Source organism: Bombyx mandarina, chromosome 01 (genome assembly GCF_030267445.1).
Source record: "Bombyx mandarina strain Sakado chromosome 01, ASM3026744v2".
NCBI lineage: Eukaryota > Metazoa > Arthropoda > Insecta > Lepidoptera > Bombycidae > Bombyx > Bombyx mandarina.
Window position 1 is genome coordinate 9595875 of NC_143208.1, and position 27430 is coordinate 9623304.

General features: G+C 35.9%; 3 protein-coding genes across 4 annotated transcripts; 2 read left to right on the top strand and 1 right to left on the bottom strand.

The window, feature by feature from the left end:
• Nucleotides 1-802: 802 nt before the first annotated feature.
• Nucleotides 803-10927, bottom strand: LOC114245121 (uncharacterized). Of its 2 annotated transcripts, none has more exons than XM_089729463.1 (10): nucleotides 10802-10927; nucleotides 8690-8807; nucleotides 7992-8165; nucleotides 7356-7480; nucleotides 7027-7230; nucleotides 5907-6226; nucleotides 5360-5584; nucleotides 4088-4242; nucleotides 3726-3800; nucleotides 803-2316 (listed from the first exon to the last, which is right to left on the bottom strand). In XM_089729463.1, the coding sequence occupies exons 1-10, from the start codon at nucleotides 10838-10840 to the stop codon at nucleotides 2228-2230; spliced, it is 1524 nt and encodes a 507-aa protein (XP_089585589.1). In that variant the 5' UTR covers nucleotides 10841-10927; the 3' UTR covers nucleotides 803-2227. The 2 variants fall into 2 exon arrangements, with proteins under 2 accessions (XP_089585589.1, XP_089585579.1); XM_089729453.1 differs by having other exon boundaries at nucleotides 803-2348; nucleotides 10802-10923.
• A 587-nt stretch (nucleotides 10928-11514) lies between these two features.
• Nucleotides 11515-14971, top strand: ssp6 (short spindle 6). The gene is made up of 3 exons (XM_028177218.2): nucleotides 11515-12558; nucleotides 12682-12819; nucleotides 12969-14971. Exons 1-3 carry the CDS (start codon nucleotides 12460-12462, stop codon nucleotides 14589-14591), a joined length of 1860 nt encoding a protein of 619 aa, XP_028033019.2. The 5' UTR covers nucleotides 11515-12459; the 3' UTR covers nucleotides 14592-14971.
• Nucleotides 14972-17535: 2564 nt separating this feature from the next.
• LOC114245182 (uncharacterized) lies at nucleotides 17536-25969 on the top strand. The gene is made up of 5 exons (XM_028177238.2): nucleotides 17536-17710; nucleotides 17798-17965; nucleotides 19874-20129; nucleotides 20492-20633; nucleotides 20832-25969. Exons 1-5 carry the CDS (start codon nucleotides 17588-17590, stop codon nucleotides 25255-25257), a joined length of 5115 nt encoding a protein of 1704 aa, XP_028033039.2. The 5' UTR covers nucleotides 17536-17587; the 3' UTR covers nucleotides 25258-25969.
• The last annotated feature ends 1461 nt before the right edge of the window (nucleotides 25970-27430 follow it).

Below are 27430 nucleotides of genomic sequence, written 5' to 3' on the forward strand. Positions count from 1 at the left end.
AGATATTGATCGTGTATGTGAGAATAGAATATCAAAATTATATCTTTTGTAAAAAAAAATATTAGATAGAGTTATGACACGAAAATAGCGCTATTTGTAAGTTTGATACAAGGACTTGCAATGGCTATCAATAGTATAGTACATATAATTACTATGAGATAAAACGCTCGGTGACAGCATGATGTGTGTTGCTGTTTATATTACTAACTGAATAAATGAGAACGTTGGCATGTATCTAAATGAAAATAAATGTTTGTCTTTGTGTATCCTTTTGTTTGTAACAACCATAAAGACTTTTTGCCGTTGGAAATAAAGCCATTAATAAGTGGCGCGAAACTCATTTCAACAAATATAAAACTAGGTATCTTGTTTTTAGTTATTTAGTTAAAGCAAATTGAGGTCATGTATTACTAACTACTAAATATGTATTATAACACAAATACAAAGTACATAGTATCGTGTATCATAATAATAACACAGCCAATAAAATATGGTATTTATGTTTGTGCCTATCTGTTCTCATTATCTTTAGTTAGCGAGCTAATTAGAACAAAGAGAAATATGTGTTGTTGTCTATAATTTAATTAGAAGACGTAGTCATTACGCAAAACACAAGTTATGTGTCTGTTTTTAGTTATTTCATAATGAATTTAGGAAATCGAAAATATGGGAATTCGAGTCTGAATAAGGAAATTTCATATTAGTATTAAAATGTGACTTTGTAAGTTCATTGCTGTTCACAAATTTTGACTAACAATAATATCCAAATCAAAGGAGTTTTCAAAGTAAAAAGCTATTCTTAAATCTTAATTTATTTTAAATCTAAACACAAACAATGGTTTTTTTTTATTCATAATCAGACAAATGTAAGTAAATCACATCTTAGAAATTCAAAAACGCTTGCTTGCATGACCGCTTTCCTATTTCTCTAATTTTAATAGAAAAATGAAAACTGTCCCATGGGGCATTGTAGAATTTTAGATGGGGACAAACTGAGGTACCCAAAGCATATTATATCAATATCGTTACATTAACATTTGTCTGTTAACATTTGTCTATAATAAGTACAAAACCATAAATATAGAAACTTAATACTAAATACATCCCAGTTGAAACAAAGTTGCAGATCGATAAGATGCAATGATCGCTAAGATGGTTCTCCATGATTTTTTAATAATAGCATTTAATTTTTTAATTGCGCAATCGGACCCCTTGCATCTTATACTTTAGGCCGCGACTGTTCATATTTACTCCTGAAACGAGTAACTTTAATTTTTTTTTTTACTTTGTTACTTGAAATTTGCAAATAAAAAAGTCTTATATCTTTCATGGTTTTTATAACTAAACCGATCGATTTTAACTTGCACAAAAACGTTATGTTGCTTTTAGAACATTAACATTATTATCGAAATTTATTTAACAGAGATATTTTTAACAGTCTGCTGTAATATCTTATAAAATAAATCTGTTTTATACAATAATTAATATGCGTATGAGGATTTGCTTGCTAACATCGCTTGAAGCGATACGTGTTATCTAATCCATATACATCAGTATGTTAGATACAATAATGTATGTAACAATGGTAAAATAATCGCAGATAAATGTTTCTTTTCAACATTCCTTATAGTTGAATCGAGACAGAAATATTAAACATAAAGTATTACACTTTCTTTGCTGCATTGATAATAAACATTAAAACTTAAACAATGTAGTCTCTGTAACTAATACAGTAAACAAGCAGATACGAATATTGATTGGGCATTGATAACCTATCCGCCCTCTGTATAATATCGAAGACGCCACTTGCTGCAAGGACCTGCCTCATTATTTACTAGACTTAATACATAAACTATGATAACATCATGTGCTACATTGTGGCTGACAACAATGTTTCAAAACCACAGCATTATCAAACGTATCTTAAATGACACTAGTTCTATTTTTGCACGGTAGTTATCTTGATATGTTTACGTAATTAACAGCAAATAATCAGGTTAGGTATATAAAGCAAATACTAATAATATAATTAAATACAAAAAAATATAAACTTAAACGAATTCTGTAAATTCAAGTTGCAAAAATAAACTTAAACTAAAGACGAATTTGTGCTACAATGAAATTATAGCACAAATTTGATAAGTTTTATTTACGTCACGTTCTTCGTTTAGTGATTACTTAGAATTTAATGAAGCTGTTTATTCCTTTTTTAAATCGTTGAACGCGGTCATTTATCGTTCGTTTCTATAAAAATTGGCAGAAGCTGAAGATGGGATCCGGTCTTGAATTTAGCTGGTTTCGCCGGGGCCTCGTGCTCTAGTACAATACATCAGATTGAGTTAGTGCCGCTGCAAAGAAGTACACATAAACATTGTTGTTTTAATTGTTGCAACATTTATTATTGCAACAAAAGATATTGAAAATTGGTGTTGCACGTACTTATAAGTACCTATGTATATTTAGTAGCGCAGGCGCGAAATAATTATATTCGATTTTGTTATCGTTCTTGTGTCATAATTTACTTTACAAAAATTCAATTTAATTCATCATTAAAGTAATTTAATAGTAACTTTCAACGAAACAGCTTACTGAGTATTTTCTTAGGTTTTCGCTAATCAGAAATAAAGTACTTTTACGATTTAATTTCTCGTTTATTATTAAATTTTTTTCTTTCCTAAGTTTCGGAAATACTGTACAGGTTTTGTGGGTCACAGACGAGTGGTGTGTTATACGTTTCAACGTTTGATAATAGTACTCAAATAAAGTTGTCAAATAAAAATACAAAATTATATTTACGTTTCTTTGCGCACATAAAGAACTCGACAGTGTTGAGGTTTGACACTTTGCTTGCCTTGAGGTTTCGTCTTCACGACAAGTGGATTTCAGATGTTAGAAAACCTACTAAACTTACCAACCTCACTATTTAGTTTTACCTATTAAATTTTAGCCTTCATTATTGATAGTAATGTAAAAAAAAACACGATAGTGGTCCGTGATCACGAAAATTATAAACTACACAAATCGTAAAAACAATAAGAGCAAGATTAAAATTAACAATTTACTGTATGACTTTAATTTAGTTGCTCTTAATCAATAATCCAGGAAATCTAAGATTTAAAAAAAATAGCCACAATACGTTTCAGCTTCAAAAGTAACGAAGGATATTCTGATGTATTACTTCCATTCTACAGTATTTCAATAAACTATTCGATAGTTGAAATATGATCTAACTCATTTTGTATCGCGTATCATTGTGCCTTTAGGTATATACTTACTAAACTAAAATTACTGACACCTCAAGCTTTTGATCCATTTTATGTTATATAGTTTCGTTAATAGTTATAATTATCAATATTTCGAAATATAAATAAATAATAATAAAAATAGAGCTTGTCAATATTTAGTAGATAAAAAAAATGGAAAATCGTTTAACAAACAGAGGAGAAAATGGAATGTTGAATGCCAAATGGTTTGGTCTTTATTTATATACTAGCTGTACCCATCCGCTTCGCTGGGCATTTAAAATTAACATTATTATTTATTCTCATTATTATTAGGTCCAACACTCATATAAACATTAGCTTATCCATCAAGTACATGTATTTTCTACATGGATATCAAGTTTCAAGTCAATCGGATGCATGGTTCAGTAGTTATAACGGAACATCCGTAAAAACAACTGTAGATTTATATATTAGTATAGATATACATAGATATGTACTTACGACGAGACGATTGGGATAAACCATAATCTTTTTTCTGGGTCAACGAACTTAGGCTGGATGCGGCACGGTGAACCGCTGTAAGGAATAAAAAGATCATTTTATTATATTGTACGCACCAATACGTTTATCTTGTGACACCAAAAGCAGATTAAAGCGTTTTAATTATTATTATATGCGTTGTTAAAATGAACCAAATTCGCTATTAATACTGTTAGCGGAATTAAAATGAACGATGCACCAATTTAAGGTTCACTAAAATGAATTTTACGATACAAATTTTGGGCCGTGATAAATATAATTGTACAAGACCATTTTTTTAACGATAGAAAATGGGAAGCGTTGTGCAGAAAATAAATACAAACATGCTTTTCTGAATGGCTGGATTGCTGTGTAATCGGGCAGCGGCACCGGGGGCAAATCTTCATCGGGAGGCAACTGATCTCTCATGCGGTGAGCAGAAGCCGGTATATACGCCCACGGCAATTGACTTTGAAGTTCTGCAGTCGTGCCTCTACGACTGTTCAAAATTACTTAGTTTTAATATTAACTAACGACCCGCCCTCGCTTCGCTTCGGAAACTGTAATTTATTATTGATTTCTCCACTATTTAATAGATGTTATTATACATATTAACCTTCCTCTTCAATCACTCTATCTATTAAAAAAAAACCGCATCAAAATCCGTTGCGTAGTTTTAAAGATTTAAGCATACATAGTGACAGACTGATATAGGGACAGAGAAAGCGACTTTGTTTTATACTATGTAGTGATTATAACGAAGCGCTGCATTGTAAGCCCCTATATTAGTTTTAAACATTTAGAACGTGTTAATTTAATTTCAACGAGTATTCTAATAATGAAATACATACATACAAAATCAATTTGACCTAAATTTTTTTTGAGATGGATGGTTTGTGATTGTTCCAGGGATATTGTCGCATAGCTAGGACTGTTGGACGAACTCGAGGGCTAAGCCAGGAAGTCAATTAAGACAAATCTAAGAAGCCGGAACTGGATGAATTTCATCATCAGCACACAGATGTCCACTCTGGACATAGGCTTCCCGAAGGATCGCCGTAACGTCCGGTCTTACGCAGCCCGCGTTCATTTGGATGAATTTTGTGAAAGGAAAAGGTACTTTAATGGAGGCATTCAAAAGTTTGCATATCCATCTTGCGTTACGTAGGATTAGCGATAGACAGCGTTATTGACTGCGCGCCTAGCGTTACCAATGTCTATGTTCAACAATTACTATTTACCTTCATATGCTCATCTGCCTTCGAAGGCATTAAAAAGATTGACTAAGCCAGCTTTATCTAGCATCGACTTCACAATAGTATATTGTTATCAGGATTAAACAAAAATATCAGGTTTTATGATAATACAATGATTAAATACATAGACGTTTCCGAGTTAGTCGTATTTTGCGTATGCCTGCATGCATATAATAAATAATCCTTTATCTGAAAAGACCGGAAGCTGAACTCGTAATGGATTAACCCAGTAAATAAACACAAGTCTGTTATAATAATTTAACCAATAATGTTATAACGACTGTCCAAGGTGTATACTTAATCAACTGATAATATTGGTTAGAATAATACTTCTGTATTATAATATCCTACGAGTATTACCCCTGTAGGTTCGGTACATCCGGTTGAGCTTCGGTAGTAAGCTGTGGCATGGATTGTGAAGTCCTTGGGGGACTGTGGCGGCCAGCAGTATCAATCACAGCTTTGTCAAGCCTCCTTTGTTGTTCTGCTATCATATTCTCTAATCGTTGAGGTAAAGAAAGCAGATTTTCTGGGAAATTAACGGCACGTTTCTTGTCCAACTCTACATGTTGAACTTGAGGCGACCTGCAAAAAAAAGGTAGTAAAATAACATCTATTAACATATATTTAATATGTATGTATATATATTTAAATACTATTATTGTAAATGCGAATGTGGATTACTTTGTTTGTTAGTTATGCGTCCAAATCTAAACCACCAATACTCATGAAACTTTACACGCACGTTATCAAACGTAGGAGAAAGGACACAGGGTACCTACCTTATATCCTAAAAAAGTACTGTTCCCGGAGACAGATTTTTTTCTATATTAAAGCGAGCACAAACGCCTATAAAAGCTTTAAAAGTAGTCTTTAAAATATATTATGTAAAAACAAATTAACAAACCTATTTGGCGATCCATCTAAGGAACCAGGGTTTGATTTACTACGAACATCGGGAGACTCAGATCTTTTAAATAATAGAGTTTTCATACGACGAAAGGATTGACTTATTCCCGGTCGTGGTATCTTAGTAGACTTTTCACTTGGCATGCTCGCTTCTTCAACGTCTCTGCCGCTGGTTGATGCAATGCTCGTTTGGGTCTCCGCTTGCGTTGCAGTGGCGGCTTGCCGAATAGGTAGAGGAGGTGGAGGAGGAGGAGGAGGGGGAGGGGGTGATGAAACCACTGCAACATCCGCTTCCGTCTCTGGAGGCGCTTCCACTTGCTACAAAATTACAGATAACAACAATTAATTCAAATTTACTTGAATTTTGTGGTTTCAATCACTAAGCTTAATTTGAAATAACTTTCTGTATTAAATATAAATTTTGAGATAATTTGTATGTACGTCAGAATGAGATCTAATAGAAAGATAATATAAAAAATAACCCACTCCCTAAAGAAAAGAAAAAAATGTTTTCTGCGAAACTTTTGGCTGTGTCCTAAAATTATGAGTGATATAGTGATAATCTCGATTTCAAAAACAGTATGATTACTAGTTTCAAAAGGTTCCATTATTTTAGTTTCATTGCACCCACATTATAAAGAAAAAAAATACTATGCGATTGAGTGATTAAGAAAAAAGTAAATGTATAGTAGGTTAAAGTATATATATTTCTTTTGGTTTGCGTAAAACATTAGATATGGAAATTTACTTTATTTTAACAAATTGAATTCTAATTGATGAGAGATTTCTATCATTTGAAAAAGACCGAATTCACTCAGATAGAATAAATAAAGGCGGAATAATTAACAAACATGCTCCAATACCGTCATCGTCCCATCCCATTATCGTCAGTAAAAACCAAAACCAAAATCACCAATGCCCTGCGATATTTCATCATATCTATTTAAAAATCATTTATTGAGAGTTGTAGTATCTAAGGTTGTATTAAGCCATAAAATGATGGGTTTTAAACTGAGAATGTTTATAGCATAGTTCAATGTTAGTATTGACAAATATACTACTACAGACAAACGGGTAGAATTGCGTTATGTCGAAGGTAATGTAAAAAAAAAACTTACAACAGAAGTAGAAGACAAATATTTTGTTCGCGCCGCGTTGCAGTCGACTACTACTAGTATGATCATGAACATATTCAGGATAAACAGTACGACCAGTCTAGAGTAAATGATAACCATTAGCCAGGACGCCCAAGCTGTGCTTATATTGACTCCTCCGGCACCACTGACCACACCGCCTATGAAGTTCATCATATCGGATAGTGTCTGGAATTAAGTCAAATTGCTTAGAGTGAATAATTGATACAAAGAATACTTTATCTATTTGAAATTTTCATAGTACTCAAATTGAAGAGATAAAAACACCACACATAATTTTACACCGCACTTACCTGTGTATGAAAAGTGTCGTTGCAATAAGTAACTGTAGCTACCAGATCAAGTAAGCACACCGATACAGTAACGAGCGTCCACGGCCAACGTATGTGCCTGGATTTTGTGTTTTTCGCTCCACCCACTGTTAAACGTTTGATGTAGTTAGATAGTTTTCGAAATATTTAAAACAATAAAAAAATAAGAAAAACATTAAGCGCAATTGTCCCAAATTACAAAGTCGCGGTTACTATCTTTAATAGCCAAGCCGAAGATGTAACATATCTATTTATAAAACTACCTTCGAGCTTTAATTTGTTGGTACTTTGTAATTTGTTTCGCCAAATTGTTCCATTAATATCAATATGTCTACCGTCGATATTGAATTCTTAGCTACATCCTATATTATAATTATTGACCAACCGTCAATAGTGATTTTGTATGTGTATTGAACTACAGAGTGAATATAGTCAACGCTACGCTAGCTGCATTCAAATCATCACCACAATTACACTACAATTATCCAATCAAACTTTGAGATCAATTTAATCAATAATATTCCAATTTTTTTTTTAATATTAATTTATCGTATATAGCGAAATTTGAAATACTTACAAATTATAAAATATTAAAATCCTCAACTAACTGATACTTACTCATGAAAAAAACACTGGTTATAATCCATAGAATACTCAGACCAAGACTAGTGCTGTTAATGACAAATGTTCTGAAAGCGGTGAAAGGTTCTTGAGTGAGTAAGACAAAGGCCTGATTTGGGATACCTTCGATAGTATATCCTATGTTGATTCTGTTACCACACACATCAGGATCTGTAGAAACAAAGCTTTGATTAAAGCAGTGCTGCACATATCACAGTAATTCTAAATTACTTCCCTATATTAATGTTTTTGACACTTTAGATTCACACACCTCTAGTCCTGAATTGGTCGAAAGAACGGTAAATACGAACCTTCGGAACGGAAATATTTTAATAAAACAGAAACAAAATATATTTTATGGAATCATCGTAGCATAAAGGATAAATGCCCCATAAGGTACTCATATCACCCGATGCAACTATACCGGTGTTCAAGGCAAGTACCAATTTATCTAAAGCAATACACGTATGTAACAAGTTCATAAATGATTAAATAAATGCAAAAAAAGTGCGAATAGTTCCACATTAAGTTATAATAAAAAAAACTTACATGTGCATAGTATTTTTTATAATTGGTCAATATCGGTAAGACGGGACAAACTGAAGCAAATCTCTGATTTATCTCCAAATAACAAACCAAAAGTTTTTGCGTTATTTACTATCCCAAATCGATTATTTAACTCAGCTTATACTTACTATAAAAGTACAATATTTTTATGTAAAGTAGAATGGGTATTTCTCTGAGGAAATCAATAAGGCAGAAGTATTGTGAAATTGCCAACGATGTGAATATCAGCTGTCCTACGGCTTGTACCTGAAAAGTAAAAAACGGGCATTTTACATTTTCCTGTCGTAAGTCTATTTAGTTCTGATGCAGCATAAGCGTTGTTTACTGACGAAAAGACAGCTTGTCTGCTACATTACGGTTATTTTCCACTGAAGTATGAAACCTATTATTTTCCCGTTAAATCTGCCTATTTTGTGCCTATTTTTTGACTTTGACGTATTTAATTTGAAAAGTCAAGATGGCCGTTATTGCAACGCGATTGGACTTTGATCGTGATATTTCGAGATGATGAGAAGACGAGGACAATGTTCAAATTGCGATTGCCATAGGATCTAGTAACCATAAAAATCATCGATATACATATTATTATGTATATAATTAATAATAATATTAGGACCGATTTAGTTTGTGTGGTTGTTTTGTCGATGACTGTTTTCAGCTTTCCGGAAGCGATCGTAGTTTTTAAGAATTAATATTTTAAAATATAAAACTATTTACTAATACTATTACATGAGTGGGTGCACTTTTTAGGAGATGAAAAGCATACACCCCCTCAGCTATTGACAGTGTTAAAAGACTCACAGCAATCCTACAAGCTTGTGTGCAAAAGATTTTTTTCATCGCTACATACAAGAAGAAGAACTCATGATTTCAAAATTTTTGAGTTTATAAAATACATCTAACATAAACCTCATATTCGGACGGATAGGTAATATAAAAAGGTTTATGTTTATTCCTATTTCATTGCGGAAGTTTAAGAGTTTAATCAGGCAATTTAGCCCCGCATTCATTTCCATTTGTCGAAAAATACCTACGGTTATCACTTATCATAGAAACACATATTTCTCAATAATATTCAGCGCATGTGAATACGGAGTCCCGGGAGATTGGTCAACTGTCACCGTACTCTGGAACGCAATCATGATAAGATAACGCGTATCATTGGAATCTATGTCCCTTATCATAACACGTTTGGTGAAATTTTCGTGGTAAGAGGTGAAATTTTGATGTGTCCTAATGTTTTTTTTTACTTTTAAATGATTAATTAAGAAATTAATTTACTAAGTTTGTTTTAACAAATTGTGATTTTCTGTCAAATACTTTTTATATTAGTACCATATTATATGCGAACAAAAATATAGTTTGATAGGCATTTATGTTGGTGTTTATAGGGGTTGAAATTTGTCTAAGCATCGTTCGAAAAAGCGAAAAAATATTCGTTGAATAATAACAACGGTTTGAGCATGCTTTTAATGGAAAACCATACTCAAAGATTTGATAGTAGCGTATACTTTTTATGCTTAAGATTAAAAGTTTAATAAATTTAAACATATACTTCTAATTAATACAGCCATACCGATTTGTAGGCAGCTCTGAAAACTCCATTTTCCTTATTATATACTTGTAAACGCAATCGTGAACCAGAAACCATGTTTAGCCCAGTGGGCCGCAACGAGCACCCTGTGAACGCCAATAAGTCGGTTCCAGGGGGTGCATCTGTCATTTGATATATCTCGAAAAATAATCAGTAGTCACTGTTTTCGTAAATCGCCCATTCTTTTTGAGTTATTTCTTGACAATATTGGTGAAAAAACACCTTAATGATTTTTGGACGATTCTTGATATACTGGTGCGGCCCTAAGGGAAACTATGCGGTGGACACAAGGTGTCCATCATGGCGTTCAAGGTATTAAGATATTGCTTAGTTTATAAACCTGGAATCTCCGAAAAGTCTGAATTTTCAACGTAAATTCAAAAACAACCAACCAAAACGGAGTCAAAAATTGACAACTTAAGATACTTAGGTACACGTGATAATACTATGAAAATCACTCGCTTTGCTTCTATTAAAAAATTATTAAATTGTTCAATTCTTAAAAAATATTTCTCAAATTTTGACGTACTAGATGAGACAGTTTTCGCAACGCAAATTAAAAACCGTATCGCACGCGCTACTCTTATTTTGCGCTAACTGTTAACAGTTAGTTGATATAAAAACGAATTAGGAATACGTTACTTACTAATGTCGCTATTCCGGCGAATACCAAAATTTTGTTCATGGTTACGGTATTTAGAATACGCGTCCAACAGCAGGTTGCGGCGTGGTGCCTATGAAGCACCCAAATTCTCACACTTAACTCTCTGGCAGTCCAACATCTTACTGAAAAGCATCGCAAGAATTTGCTCCAGATAAAAAGATAAATCGTGACATAAGTTGCGATAGTTTTGAGACGATTCGGCGATAAAGATATAGAATCCATTGACGTTGCTTGTACAAATGATAATATCCGAATGTGTGTAGAAGCGGACCCTTAAAGGGAAAAAGATGTCCATTCTTACTGTTTCATTTATTTTGTTTATTAGGGATGAAATAAGTCTGGAAGTGTGTGGATTTGTAACAAGTTTATTTATTCTTAGAATAAAAATTCAAAATTATATCACAGCAATTAGATCACGTATTTGTTGATTCACGCGGGAAAAACCCGTAAGGAATTATTAGGGGGAAAAAGAAGATTAAATTCGGATTTTGTGTGAATTGATTACTGAAAGTGATAGAGTTCAATGCCGCTCCATCCACTCTGTCAAATGACGTCGAAGTTTCAATCGAATTACATATATATAGGCTGTAAATGTAACACTTGGACTTGTTTCAAGAAAGTAAATAATTGCCCGATCTTTTGTATAATACAGACTTTACTGCTATACCTTTTCAACTTTTCCTTTTGTTATAATTTTAGAGAATGGTTTGGTAATGATGTAATGAATAAGGCTATCTTAGTTTTGATACATACAAATAGTTACATCTAAAGTAATCAAAAGATGTTCACACTATAATAAGACGAAATGCTAGATTTTAATATTGCGCTGGTCCGATCAGATTAAGACGACTTTGGAATCCAGCATCAATGTCGCTATCCACTGCGCGGTGGACAGTAGTGAATGGAGAATACAAAAGTGCTCCATAAAGGTCATGACCCTCAGAACTGAGGAGTACGACGCACGGAGGAGGAATACTGTAGAAATTAACGAGAATCATTATCATGTTTCATGGAAATAAGTCGAAGTTTGGCTGTACCAAATATCTCTGACTTTTTAAATATATCACATTGGTCACTAATGTTGCACCATATTGATTTTTTGTTTTTTTCAACTACGGTATGTATATTTCTATTATTAAATAATAAAAATAATAGAAAGTGACTCAATATTAATTCAACTGTTTTGTTACTAAGTCCCATAGATTTTCGGTCAATGTTCTTTACAGTTAAGTTAAGTTAAGTTAAGCAAATCTCCATGTAATAAAAAGAAAGCCAAGAAATACGATGAAAATTTTAAATAATCAGGAATGAGAAAGCGCAAGTCCCCAAGTATTGACTGTCGCGATTATTTAATAATTCGAGTAGTATTGAGCCAACGGAACGTAAAGAATTGTCACATTCATCGCTTTACAATTTGTAAGATCGAGACTTCAAGTGACGCATGCGCGAATCTAATGTAAGGGAGTGACGCCCTAATGATTTGACACACCTTCATTGAAAGGCCGAAACACCACCCGTGTACCTCTGAACTGAAAATATTCGCACAATGATTACTTTTTTATGATAAACGTTAAGATTTTAGTAATTAAGAACTGTGTTTTCGATAATTTTATACAACAGCTCCGTTAGATTAGTTAATTATGAGTTCGCCTAAGCTAAATGAAAGATGTTCCAGTGTCTTGGGGAATGGTAAAAAAGTTCTAACAAATGATTCTAAAGAAGATTCATTGGACAATTCGGTGAGTTCCTGACATCATTATAATAGTATTTAAGCCCGCTTAAATTTTCATGAAAATTGGACATGTATGCAAATAAAAGTAGTCATAGAAAATTAGATGATACAAGTATATATTGTATTTTAGATAAGAGAATCATTTAAATCTGAAAGATCAGGGGGTGCTAAAAATGAAGAAGATTGGAGAAGACGTACCATTATTGTAGAAAAGAAAAACGGCAGCTACGGATTTACCCTTCAAAGTTATGGTATCCATTATAAGAAGGTAATCTAATCTATACTATAAATTAAAATAAATATAATATAAAAGTTCTAGTGATTTTCAATTTCTGCAAATTAAAACAACTTGATACATCACGTAAACCTTCCGTGGGCAATATAGGTGATAGTATGTTAATGGTTTATTTCTTTCAGGAACAAGAAATTGAAGTAATAACGTATGTTGATCATGTGGAAGTGGAAGGACCCGCTGCCTTAGCAGGAATGCGCGAAGGCGACGTCATCTTGTCCATCAACGGAATGGACGTGGAAAGAGCTGAACACGCTGCTATTGTCGATGCTATAAATTCTTGTGATTCGAGAATGAGAATGGTAGTTATTTTTGAAGATTGTGTCCGGAAAGTCGAATTGCACCTCAAATACATAAACCTGCAAAGAACTCTTCAATCGAAAATGCGAGAATTAGAACAGTTATCGATTCGCGAAAGACAACTGTTTGATGCTAACTGGAAGACCCACAGCTTACCATCGCAAAAGAAGAAATCGTCCCCTAATGATGTCATATCAGACGTTGAAGATAGCAATGAATCTCAAAATATGGGCTCTACATACAGACCTACGTTGTCTAGTGAGAATGTGACTGCTGCTAAACCACCACACCCGAATGTTTTTATGTATCAGTATCTAGACCCACATTATGGAACTTGCTTAATTCAGCCTAATCTGCACACTGGCAGTTTTGTAATTACTGTTGGTTCTCCAAGAAATAGCCGAGATTGTCATCATTATATTGTGAAAGCACCTAATGATTGTTATCGAGCATCGGAAATATATAAGTCTACAAATTCAAAACACTCTAAAATGCATAGAAGCAATCATAGTCATAGCTGTGCTCCGTGCATGCCAGTATATAACAATCCGGACGCGAATAGTCTGGAGGCATATGATCTAGCCAGTCCGTGTTGTGACCCGCACTGTGTCCCTCATACCAGGAAAAAAGTCAGAAGAAAAAAGGAATGTTCAAAAGACCACAAAAGAAGGGAAAAATATCAAGTTGATAAATCTACCCAAAAACCTGATAATGTCCCTCCGCCACGGATGAAAAAAGTATGTTCTTCTGGCCATTGTTCCCGTTATCGTTACTTGACCACCGAATCTACGCAAACTAGTCAATGCAGCCTGCAGTCGTATGCTACAAGCAACGCTACTGTACCGTGTGACAACTCCGCTTCTAGTTACACCACGTCACTTAGCAGCGACACTTTATTTTGGGATAACGATCGATCTGAAACAAAATCTTCTCCTAAGATTCAATATCAAAGCTCACACCAACACGTAAAGCCTAAGTCCTGGGATAATCTCACAACTAAAGCATTTGGTGGTTATGGATTTGGATATGGTTATTTGGATACAACCGCGAAACAATCAAATAGATCAAAAAGTCACGGCCGTAGCCACAGTGGTAGAAGCACACAAAGCCACCATGAATATCAGCAACACCACGAGAAGCATGTTCACCGTCAAAGTGCGAACACTCAACACTATTCAGTGTACACACGTAGCCACAGCCATTACCAACCGACTAAATCTACAGAAAGCCTCATCGTGGTCCCTAAATATCAGTTGGAGAGTAGCGGCTCAGAGAGTCGACTTGCATGTGAATGTACTGATTCCATTGAATACTATCGCAGGATCACTACCAGCAAGAATCCGGGAGAGCCTCAATCTGCAAATTATTATACTCCACATTTCGTATATCCGTCGCATTCTTACAAAAAGAGAGATTCCAACGTCAGCTCCGAAATAACACGGTTATAAGTATCTTATATAAGTCAACTGATATTCATGTTTTATAACTTTAAATTATATTTAGCGAACGAAGTTTCATTTATATTTGCGTGTGAAGTTTGTTTAGATTTGTATAACTTTTATCTACATTCGTAATGAGAAGTAGTTCCGTTAGTGGTAAAATAAGGTAGTTTTAATAATAATCAATTACTAAGCTGATTGCTAAAACCATATACCAGTGATGTTAGCTAAACATTCTTTAATCGAATCGTTTTGCTCAAATAGGCCTAAATTAATAACTGCTGATAGTTATTTTATACATACATAGTACAGGTGCTTTCTGCAATTTTATATTAATATTCTATAATACTTTTACTGATTTATGATGAGAAATAAACTTCCAAAAATCATTTTCGATGTCTTAATTCTTTCTTAATTTAATTAAAATACTATTTTAAAGTGAGGAGGAGCGAGTAGGCTATTTTCATGGGCAATATAGACATAAGTAAGGCATTTCAAAGCCTACGAAAATCTACAAAAACATGAAAGGTGTATACAGTTATACAATATATCTGTTTCCCTCTCTCTACCTCACCACATGCCGGCAAAGGAGTGAAGTTCCAACACCGATTGAATCGTGGAGATAATAATTGGCATCCAATGAAGCGAAGACTAACTGTACTAATTAGGAGATATCTATCCGAAAGGCTCTCTATGGAAACAAAAAGTTTTTACTTTTTTATTGCTTAGATGGTTGGACGAGCTCACAGCCCACCTGGTGTTAAGTGGTTACTGGAGCCCATAGACATCTACGGCGTAAATGCGCCTCTCACCTTGATATATAAGTTCTAAGGTCTCAAGTATAGTTACAACGGCTGCCCCACCCTTCAAACCGAAACGAATTACTGCTTCACGGCAGAAATAGGTTGGGCGGTGGTACCTCCTACCTGCGCCGACTCACAAGAGGGTCCTACCACCAGTAATTACGCAAATTATAATTTTGCGGGTTTGATTTTTATTACACGATGTTATTCCTTCATCGTGGAAGTCAATCGTGAACATTTGTTGAGTACGTATTTCATTAGAAAAATTGGTACCCCCCGCCTGGGATTCGAACACCGGTGCTTCGCTCAACACGAATGCATCGGACGTCTTATCCTTTAGGCCACGACGACTTCGACGGCTATATTACGTATTTTCTTTTAAACTACTGGTATTAAGCCCAATTGATTTTGGTTCTAATTAAAATTCATTTGCAATGAAACTTCGATCGCCATTTTAGACTAAATAGGTCGTATCGGAGAAACAAAATACAATACACCATAGATATCCAAAAATGTGCACGTTCGTTGATATATTACGATGGACAAACGAGCTGTTGGCCCATCAGATGCTAAACTGTTAGATCACCCTTTGAAAGACCATAATTTATTCTGCTACGCACCTTGTGGAGGAATAATGCCGAAGTCTCCGCTGCATTCATGTGATTGCTACGCCGCAAAAATAGGCAGACTGTGGTAAATAACGAACATTAACAAACAGTACGAGTTCTAGAAATTTCTCTAGTTGCTATAACATTTAACATTCTGCTTATTTAACAGATTAAATACTAAATAATGCATTTAAGATAGTAGTAGTATGCAAGTTTCTATGGAGACTAACAGTAGGTACACAAATCAAGATGCAATTATATAGAACCGATTTCTAAGTAAGAAAGCACATCGTTAGTAAATTCGAAGTAACACATTTTCTCTAAACTCGCTTTATTAGTCAATGTAGATAGATAAAAAATGCATAATTCAATACTACTTAATCGTTGGTAGGCTAAGGAGTAATTTCAACTATACGCAGACAGGTAGGTGAGCTCACAGGGCTCAACCTAACAGGGTTTGGTACCAGTAGCCCTAGCAATAGCAGTGGGTCGGGGAATCTACTACCGGATCGAAACCCCACTGAGAAGATCCTGCCAGAAACACAGTTGGCATGTAATTCAAACGCGATAAAAGTGAAGATTTCCGACGTATTCTGTGTGCTTAGTGTGAGTTTCTTAAAGTTCTCGACAGCGTAAAAGTTAAGCCAATATTGTATGCAATTGGAACAGCGCCCCTAACGGCAAACGTACGCAATTTTTTTTTTTCTTTTTTTTCCCTACCTATGCTGATAGCCTTGAGAGGCTATTTCAGCTTCGCCCTAACGTTTGTAGGTGAGCTCACGGGGCTCAAACCGGAGAGTTGCTAACACTGACCCTAGCAAGAGCAGTGCTTCGCAGAATCTACCACCGGATCGGAAACGCGACCCACTGAGAAGATCCGGCGATTCCATACAAATATGAGCTATCTTTTACGCTATCGAGAACGTTAAGAAACTCGCACTAAGCACACTGTTTCATTCTCCCGCAGGTTAAATCCCATAAATGTTTATCAGTTTTCAGTGTCGCTTTTTCGTTTATATCGTATTATAAATAACAAAACTTCTTTAGAAATTTATACTTTAATAAGGTTATACTTCAATTATACTGGTGGGAGGAACTCTTGTGAGACCGCGCGGAAGGGTACCACCACCCTGCCTATTTCTGCCGTGAAGCAGTAATGCGTTTCGGTTTGAAGGGTGGAGCAGCCGTTGTAACTATATTTGAGACCTTAGAACTTATATCTCAATATGGGTGGCGCATTTACATTGTGGATATCTATGAGCTCCAGTAACCACTTAAAACCAGTGGGCTGTGAGCTCGTCCATCCATCTAACCAATAAAAAATAAAAAAAGCTATTAAACAAGACATAACTTTTTTAAACTCGATATATTTTCTAATGAATAGTAAATGAGAAGACATTTTTATCTATAATAATATAAAGCTCCCAACTTCCTTATATTTGTGGTTGAAGTGTGGCAAATTTATTCGTTATCACCGAAATTAGGTGGCTGAACTTATATCTACAGAGAGTTCATCTTAAGTGGAAGGGTCAGTCGACGTTACAGTGCGCTGGAGGAGCCGCCCAGCCGCCAGAACCTCGTTGCGCTTCATCGCATGATCATGCGTCCAATGGCGCTCCTAAGCCAACGTCGAGCCGGTCTTGCTTCTCTTTTTGCTATAATAATATGTTACTTTTGTGTATTGCAGTCTACAACTTCTCATGAAATTTCATCCGGTGTAAGTATTGTATTTCTTTTTATTGAATGAAAAATTAATTATTTGTTATCTCTTAGAATGAAAGCTCTTTATTAATTTTTTTTACAGTATTATTTGATTTGCCGCGACACAAACACGCAGCTATGTGTTACTTGGCTAATCCAATATTCCCAAGCTATGAAGTTGGCTACAGAATTGAGTACAGAGAAAGTATCAACAGATGTTTGTGGATTCAGCCAATTGAAGCCTATGGGGCAAAATCGGTCATACGTAGAGGTATGTTGACCACTTTTGTTTTATTTTTATAAATGCTAATATTGTTTGTTTTAAAAAAATTTAAACTTACTTCACTAAATATGATAAAAAAACCACTTAAATCAAACTGATTGTCATAATAAATTTGCAAACCTAATTGCACTATTTGCGAATTTTCATGAAAATTTAACAAGTGCTATCACTAATAGAAAAGTAGCTCAGCGATTTTATACATACTATGTCAAACTAAAAATATACAAATGAAAATTAATATGGTACATATTTGCTTCAGATAATAATAACAAATATTTATTAAATTATATTTATCGGATGTTTTAATAGTGTGGTCTAATTATATAACATATAAGATTTAACATAATAAAACTGTTGCAGAGAATAATAAAAGTAATTATAAATTGTCACTGTCGTATATCAGGATAGAGTATGTGTGTGTGTGTGTGTGTATTCATTATCGAAATACTTTTTTTGGAATAACACATTAAATTATTGTTATTATATCTACTTCACATTTAATATACAATTTATATTCGATAATTGTAGTAGCGTCCATTATACAGTAAAATCAAGTGACTATGCTGTGATTCGTCTTCGGAACCATTGTTTCATAAATTTTTCGTGACATGAGCGAAATTTACGAAGAATGTTTTTTTTTTTAATTATCTCAATAAAACCAGTAAATTTATTTGTATAATTAATTAGTAATTACTGATAACGTGACATGGACCGCTCGAATTCTATTTTTAGTGTAAAACAATTGTGCTTTGAGGTTTACGAGTAAGATAACAGTTTTCTTAAGGCAATTATGAATGCTCCGTGGTAGACGCACGCTCACGGCAGGAATCGATCTGTGGTATTCTAATCCCTGCACATCAGATGGCTCTCACTAAAAAAGCTTTTACCTCATCAAGTTGGGATCTAGTTGGCAGAGTCTAAAGAAAAAAAATTGAGAATTTCATAAAGAAAATAATAATTTTGCTCGACTTATTAGACAGTGGTAGGGCGTGTCACAAGACGCATAAATTCTGGCTAAGGATTATGTAAGGAGCATATGTTTCAGTCCGAAGGGTAGGATATGTGTTGTATTAAACTAATTGAAACTTTAATATTTTTTCTCAAGGCTGTCATGTTTATTACACGTGAGCCCGACTACTCATTTTAGGTAATAAATGAAAATCGTTTTTGTACAAAAAATACAGGTGCCCTCAAATAGAATAGTCCGTGCGAAGTTGTAATAGTCCCGTAGGCTACCAAAGATCAGGTAGTAAAAAAAATATAGAAATAGTTTCGTTTTATTTTCAACAAATCAAGGATTATTAAACATCGGAACTGACTATGTGAGGTTTGTGGACTCCAATAATATTTGAACATTTATTTGTGGTGCGTGAGCTGATCTTTCGATGCATGCAATACAAACGTTAGTTAACATAGATAAACTTTTGGGATTTCAATGGAATAAGCGAATATTCGATCAAATGACCCCACAAAAATATTTATATGAAAATAAAACTATAGTTCGAAACTGTGAACTTCGAACAGTTAAATAAAAAAATAAAACATGTACAAACAATTAATAAAAAAAGTAACACATTTTGATTTTTTGTAATATAATTAATTACCATTTATTATATTTTGTTATAAATATAAATAAACTATGTAGCGCTATCTGTAACGAACGATTAAATAAATCTTTCGAAACATTAGTGTTATGTAAAATAACGACAATCATAAAATTAACTTGCAATATTTTAATGTTATTTTATCATTACTTATGAGATAACTTCATCAGTCAAGGCTCACCTTTTTCCTTGGCCTGTGTTTCACAATCTCACTATCAAAAATGGAACAGTAAATTTAATGTGTCAAGGAATACGTTAGAACAATTTAAAACTAAGTCATCTGTTGTAACAGGTATACCCGATTGACGAAAGTAAGCCGGTTATGCGCTGTCCTATAAAAAGTTTGGTGGTGAAGTACAACAAAGATCTGCTTAATTTGAAGAGCATACATGAAATACACAGAGTCCGTCGTCAAATTCCCTACGCATTACGAGGACGTTACAGGGGACAGACCCAATCTCAGTATCTGGCCATAGACCATGGAAACGGAAAAGATGATGGAAAAGCCGAAGCGCACTCAGCTGCTGACTCCTCTAGAGCTAGCGTCAGTGAGTAAAAACGAATGAAACCATCTTGTATTATTAGTCATTACGATAACATGATAAAATAATGAACTGGCTACAAATAAATGTCTTTTTAAATAGATTTTTGGAATTTCAATACGTGATACAAAACGGAACCCAGGAATTTTTATATCAATGAAATTTTTATTTAAAAATATTCCTCTCGTATAAATAATCTCAGTACCTAATGTTTTTTCTTTATTTTTAAATTTAAAGCCATAATTTAATTCATATAAAGAATTAAACGGACCCTTATAACACTTAGATGTTCATTTATCATAACTGCTTTGTAAAATTGTGGTAAATTTAAAATAAATCATTAATGTTGAGTATTAATTACTAATTAGGTGGAACGAGCGGAATGGGTCAAGCACAAAGTCAATCCATGTATGACCCAACCTGCGATGACTGTGTCGGCGGATCTACTGGCATCGATACCTCAAAACAAAAACCGTTGGGAGATTCTCACGGCGGCATTCCATCAGGATTGTATGTACACTTCTATGAAAATCCATAAGCAATTCTTCGTACTTCGTTTTTTGATATGTCCACTATAATATACTTTACTATTAATAATAGCTTTATGTTAAATAATTATGTAACAGCCCATAACAGAATTACACACTAAAACACAATTTCACAAAAGGCAATTGATTTAACACTCGTAATGTAATACTTTCTTTTTAGACCTTCAGGAGCGATCGGCACACCAGGAAACAATTTACCCTTTGATCCAACAGGGGGAAGTCGATTAATAGGAAATGGAGGTTACGGGCCTAATGAAAATGGCGAACGTTATGGTCCTGGAAGTACTGGAATCAATGGTGCTTATAGACCACCGGGCGCTGGAGGAATTTATGGTCCTAATCAAATTGGGAACGGAGCTTTTAATCCAGCTCTAAATGGTATTCCAGGTATTCGTGTACAGGGACCAAATACAGGCTATGGAATAAGCCCTGGGGGTGGTTACACCGGATCATCTCCTGGGTTGGGTAATCAGTATTTGCCACCTTCAACTAGTACTAATTACGAACCAGTAAAAGGCAGCTATGGTCCAAGGCAAAATGTTCCTGATGGGTCTATAAATGGCTACCTTCCTGTACCTAGTGGTAGTAATGTATACGGGCCAATTCCTAATTCTGGCTCTGGTCACGGAATCGTTTCCAATTTACCAGGAGGTGGCTATGGTCAAAATGGAAACTACGGACCCAACCAAAATGGAAATATGCCTTATGGTACAAACCAAGTCCCTTCACAAGGTACGAAAACGCCTGCTCATGGAGGAGGTCCAAGTGGGATCAATACGGGGTTAAGTTGGCCATCCACAGGAACATTTACACGTCCGGGATCTCAAAATACACCTAATGGACCAAGTTCTCAAGGCAACGCAAACGAACCTCATAATTTACTAGCCCCTAATGCTGTTTACGGACCTGGTGGCAATAGACCATATCAAACGGATGACCAAAGTAACTACCAAACAAAACCAAATAACGCGTACGGAACTACTGGTGGATACACTCCTGGATCGAATGGTGGGTTAGGGTATCATCCTGGAAGTCAAGGTAATCAGGGTGGGTCTTACCCGGGTTCGACAAATACTCAACAAGGACCTGCAGGTCCGTTTAATCCAGCTGACATAGGTACTAACAATAATGCAAACAAATATGGTCAGTTAAATCCAAATAATCAGAACGGCCTACAAAGTCCCGGTACTTACAGCCCTACGAGTACCGGACAAAACCACATGCCTGGAGTTATCGGTAGCCAAAATGGCCTACAAGGACCTGGAGGACAGTATGCGCCTACAAATACCGATGGGCAAATACCTGGAGCCCAATATAATCCTGGGAGCACAGTAGGTCATAATGGCTTGCCAATTCCTGGAGGTCTGTATAATTCTGGAATTGGAGGAGGTCCAAACAATTTTCCTGGAACTCCAGGACAGTACCAACCTGGATCTACAGATGGTCATAATATTGTAACAGGCCCTGGAGTTCAATACAGACCAGATATCGTTAGTGGTCAAAACGGCTTACAAGGTCCCGGCAGTCAATATGGAGGTGGTCAAAGTAGGAATCAAGAGCCCGGAGGTCAATATGCTCCTGGAAATCAAAACACTATGCAAAGGCCAAGTGGACAGTATGGACCCGATAGTGCTGTTGGACAAGGTATTCAAGAACCAGGAAATTCGTATGATTCTAGACCAAATAATCAAAGTCCTCAATATGGACCTGGAATCGGAATCAGTCCGAACGGATTACAAGGGCCAACTGGTCAGTATAGGCCTGGATCTTCCGGAGGTCAAAATGTTGTATCAGGCCCTGGAGGACAATATGGTGGTTCTGGAACTCAATATGGTCCAGGTGGTCAAAATGGAATTCAAGGTCCTGGTAGTCAATATGGTCCAGGTGGTCAAAACGGAATTCAAGTTCCTGGAACTCAATATGGTCCAGAGGGACAAAATGGAATACAAGTTCCCGGAACTGAGTATGGTCCAGGAGGTCAAAGAGGAATCCAAGGTCCTGGAACTCAGTATGGTCCAAATGGACAAAATGGAATCCAAAGTCCAGGAACTCAGTATGGTCCAGGGGGACAAATAGGAATTCAAGGACCTGGAACTCAATATGGACCAGGTGAGCAAAATGGAATCCAAAGTCCTGGAACTAAGACTGGTCCAGAAGGACAACTTGGAAACCAAGGGCCAGGGACACAGTATGGTCCAGGTGGACAATATGGAATCCAAGGGCCAGGAAATCAGTATGGCCCCGGCGGACAAGGTGGAATCCAAGCTCCTGTAAGTCAATATGATAATGTTCAAGGTGGAATTCGAGGACCAGGAACTCAGTATGGTCCAAGCGGACAAAGTGGCCTTCAAGGGCCTGGAGGCCAAAATGGCATACAATATCCAGGAGGAAGTTATGGCACCGGCGTCCAAAGTGGTTTGCAGAAACCAGGTGGCGTTTATGGTTCTGGGTTAAATGGAATCCAAAACAATGGCGTACCTGGAACGGGTGATAATTATGTTCCTGGAGGCCAAAGTAATGTGCCAGGTGGTTACGGCATCTCTAATAGACCTTTTAATCTTGATGGTACTGGGAGTCAACAAGGTCCATATAACCCATCATTACCAGGACAAAATGGACCATATGGGACTAATATGGTAGGTCAAGGACCAGGTTCAATTAGTCCTGGCACTACTGGCTTAGGGAACACAGGTAATCAAAATGGACAGTACGGACCTAGTGCTGGACCTTATCCTAACCAATATGGTAATGACTTATCCAACACGGGAGGTGGTTCTGGACAGTATGCCAATGTTCCTTATGGATACGGTAATAATCAAGCTGGTGCACCACAGAATGTTGTCGATCCAAATTCAGCTCTTTTGATAGATGGTGACGATTCTGCAGCTGAAGCTAGCATTTCTCAAGCTTCAAACGGTACAACGGCTATAGCTTCCTCAAAAGGAGGAAATGATAAAGGACGTGCTCAAACACATGTGCAAGGAGCTTATACTGGCGGTGGCTCATTTTCTGCTCAAGCCGAAATTAGTGGTGAGAATAAAGCAGCTAATAGCGAAGTAACTGGTGACAAAAAAGGAGCTTCTAGTAATGCTCAAGGAAGTGGACGTAATAATAAATCACAAGCTAATGTTCAATTAGGATCCGAGACAGGTTCCATCTTGACTGGTTCGCAAAGCGAAGGAGTGATGCATTCTTCCAATACACAAGTACAGGGTAGCTTGAAAGGTGGCATGGCGGACGCTCAAGCTCGTGGTCCAGGTAGTACTTCGTCTCAAGCTCAGATTGGTTTTACACCGTATACACATGGAGATACATCTCATGATGTACAAAAATCTCCATTTGTGGGCGGGGGAACTGCAGCTGCACAATCAAGTGGTCGAACGGGCTCCTCACAATCACAATTACGTGGAACATTTAAATATGGAATTACTTATAACGGAGGAGCTCAAGCAGGTGCCAGCTTAGACAAAGACACAGTCTTTTCTAATAGACTTCCATTTGATAAAATTGATGTTTATGATGAAAAAAACAAAAATATTAACATCGAGACGACGGAGAAATCATTAGACTTGTTACCTACTGAATCGACTGAAATTCCATTAACTACGGAACACTTGAGTTATGATATTCCTTCAACTAAACCGTTGGATATCAGTGCAAGCACGGAAAAAATTGATCCAGTATATTCTGAAAGTAACGACGAATATGGGTCACATTCTCACTCTGATCATCACAAAACTGAATTTGCGGCATCTACACCAACTCGTTCACCTCCCGTTGAAAGTAGACGCTCTTTTCAGTCCGCTTATGGCACTAATAGTGGAGATTATGATTATACCACTGATAAAGAAGAAAACCAACCTGAGGAATATGATATGGATGACGGGTTTGCACCTGAAGGAACGGACACAAGTGATAACGATCAAGGAGAATTTGCAAATTATAATGAATTTTCTAGAGACTCAGAAACGCACCAATCTCTTCATTCGCCGAAGCGAAAAGGCCTGGAAGTAAGGCAAACAACAGGCGGCAACACGCAACATATTGTCTTGGGGGCACTTCGAGACCAAAATGCAGAGATTACACAGAGAAACTCTGAACGTCCTGATGAGAGTAAAATATATCAGCCTGGTGAGCGTGTACCAGGTACTGGCGGTTATACAATACCAATTGGATTCACAGGCAGCGTTAAATCGGTTGCTTCCAAAGATAAAACTTACGTAGTAGGGTCAAAAGATTCACCATCTCAAGCGCAGACTGTATCCCTTACTCCTGGCTCTGGTAAAATAAAATATACTTATCCAACTACACATACCAGAAATGTGAGTCCTAAAGATTTGCGGTCACTTTACAATGTTAAACCAGATGATAATAATCGATACGTATCTGTTTCAAAATCAGTAACACGCGATTTAGACAGCGATAATAATATAAGGAAACAATATTCACACACCTACTATACAAAATCGTCATCTTGTGGATATTTTACTTTTACTTGTAATATGGTGAGTGGTGCTGAAGGCAAAAAAAAGGTTTGTAAGCCAAAAATTCCAACAAATCCTGATGGAACTCCTATGAGATGTTAAGTTTAACAGAATTTTAACACCTTGATTTAAATTAAAATATTACGAACGAAAAGATATGTTCCTTTGTGATTAAATTTGTATAAAATTAATTTAAAACAATGTAGATTAATGTAATTTAAATATTTGTAACCTAATGTATTTTTGACCGTGATTTTGTTTTTGTTATTAGTTTGCTATCGGGCTGATCTTTATTCTTTTATTACGTAGACATTATAATAATCATTACACTTTAAGGTTTAAGGAATCCTTGGACAACACTTTTACTTTCTGAATTTACTTAGGTTCCATTGACAACAATTTCTTTTTATTATTGTATATCTTCTTTGAGAAATAAAATTATGGTCATTGATTATTTTATTATTTTATGAAATTCGACAACAAACCGACGATAACGAAACATATTGATTAGCCTAATATATTACGATACCTTTAGAATCGAATGCTTATAACAAATATTTTATGTGTATTGTATATTATGTGTATTAACTATTAGTTTTCTAAAATAAAACTAGTACATAATCATTTTGATTGGCAACGAAACTTATAATATTGAGAATAAAAAATAATACCACCTCTTAAATTTGAAACGTATATTTTAGTTTGTAACTAGATACTTTTTTTAAAACTTATTGCTTAATATTAATTTTATCTGGTACATAAATAGTTTACTGTGTTTAATTATTTTTTATTAATAAATAGTAGAAACCAATAAGTAGTTTTATTCCATATATTTAAATCAAAGAACCACCATTAACTAAAGCAAGCTTATTTTATTTTTTTATGAAGTACGCATTCTGACATTTTACAATAGTAAGGCTATTAAGCCACATTGTTAACTAGGTACTTTTAAAACAGGCCTTACTGGGTAAGGTTATATAGGTTTGTAGGCGGTGGCTACCTCTCTGGTGGAGGTTACAAGCGCTACCAAGCACTCTAACGCGCAGCATAGAAGTGGTATGAATCTTTAATTCTGCGGGACCGTTGTGGAAGAGCGGTTGGCGGTATATCACAGTTACAGTCCGACTGCTTCGGCTGACTGGTCCGGCGGGGTTTTTAGGCATAGACATCAACTACCGCCACGACGATTCCACCGACCAGACGTCTTTAGAGTGAACTGCGAGTTTGGTAGTAGAGTTGACCTTGCTTGGGTTCTGTCTTGGGCGGGGCTCAGCGTCGGGCGAGAGTGCAAGGGAATCGTTTAGTGGGTGGACCTATTTAACATCTTCGGCAGGACTTTGCCATCTTCGGCTCGAAAAAGCGGCGCGATACGTTAAGCCCTGTATCGTGGTCGTCTCTAACTGTAGGGATTTTCAATAGGGACGCTCGAATTTGGCATGAACACATCTTTAGTCGTGACATTTCACCATGGAATGCTACACGCTTGTAGGGCGATCTCATCGGCCCTTATTTCTTCGAAGATGCGCTCACTGTCAATGGCGAACGATATCGGACGATGACAACAAACTTTTTGTGACCTAGAATAGATGAACCTAGTATGGATCTCACAAACATGTGGTTTCAACAGGACGGCGCCACTTGCTATACAGCCCGGTAAACATTAAATTTATTGGATGAGAAATTCGAAAGCTTCGTCATCTCACGTGGTGTGACTTAGCACCGCTCGTCTACTTTCTGCGGGGCTAAGTGCAATATCTAGCGTATGTAGACAAACCACAGACTATTACCACCCTGAAAGACAACATAGATCGCGCTCTTCGTGAAATTGAGCCCCATTATTGCGAAGTTGGATTTTATGAGATGTCATATACAAAATTGGTTCAGCAGAATACAACACCTACAGCGGAGTCGCGGCGACCAATTACCTGGTATTATATTCCATACATAATGTTATCGAATACCCTTTAAAATAAAATTAAAATTGCGGCAATATCACTTAAACATTTTTTTTTAATTGTTTTTTCAATTTCGAGCGCTCTTAAGGAAAAAACTTTTATATATCCGACCCAGGCGACCCGGTAACGCAAAGCCACCGTCGCCCTAAATGTGTCGGATCCTACCGATCCACTCTCGGTGCTTTTACTCTCTAAGCACAGGTCGCCGTTCTCGTCGAATAAGCCGAAGAGTTCGACGTGCAACCTAGCCTACGAACCTAGCCCATAGACACAACCCACTGAGTTTCTCGTTAGATCTTCCCAGTGGGTCGTGTTTCCGA

What these genes read in the sequence shown, in the direction of transcription:
- LOC114245121 (XM_089729463.1), bottom strand. Translation starts at nt 10,840, where the DNA reads ATGAACAAAATTTTGGTATTCGCCGGAATAGCGACATTA. An exon ending in TCGCCGGAATAGCGACATTA is followed by an intron (nt 8,808 to 10,801) that starts GTAAGTAACGTA and finishes TTTACTTTTCAG; the next exon opens with GTACAAGCCGTAGGACAGCT. An exon ending in GATGTACCGAACCTACAGGG is followed by an intron (nt 4,243 to 5,359) that starts GTAATACTCGTA and finishes AATTTTGAACAG; the next exon opens with TCGTAGAGGCACGACTGCAG.
- LOC114245182 (XM_028177238.2), top strand. Translation starts at nt 17,588, where the DNA reads ATGATCATGCGTCCAATGGCGCTCCTAAGCCAACGTCGAGCCGGTCTT. An exon ending in AAAATCGGTCATACGTAGAG is followed by an intron (nt 17,966 to 19,873) that starts GTATGTTGACCA and finishes CTGTTGTAACAG; the next exon opens with GTATACCCGATTGACGAAAG. An exon ending in GGCGGCATTCCATCAGGATT is followed by an intron (nt 20,634 to 20,831) that starts GTATGTACACTT and finishes CTTTCTTTTTAG; the next exon opens with ACCTTCAGGAGCGATCGGCA.
- ssp6 (XM_028177218.2), top strand. Translation starts at nt 12,460, where the DNA reads ATGAGTTCGCCTAAGCTAAATGAAAGATGTTCCAGTGTCTTGGGGAAT. An exon ending in AAGATTCATTGGACAATTCG is followed by an intron (nt 12,559 to 12,681) that starts GTGAGTTCCTGA and finishes ATTGTATTTTAG; the next exon opens with ATAAGAGAATCATTTAAATC. An exon ending in ATGGTATCCATTATAAGAAG is followed by an intron (nt 12,820 to 12,968) that starts GTAATCTAATCT and finishes TATTTCTTTCAG; the next exon opens with GAACAAGAAATTGAAGTAAT.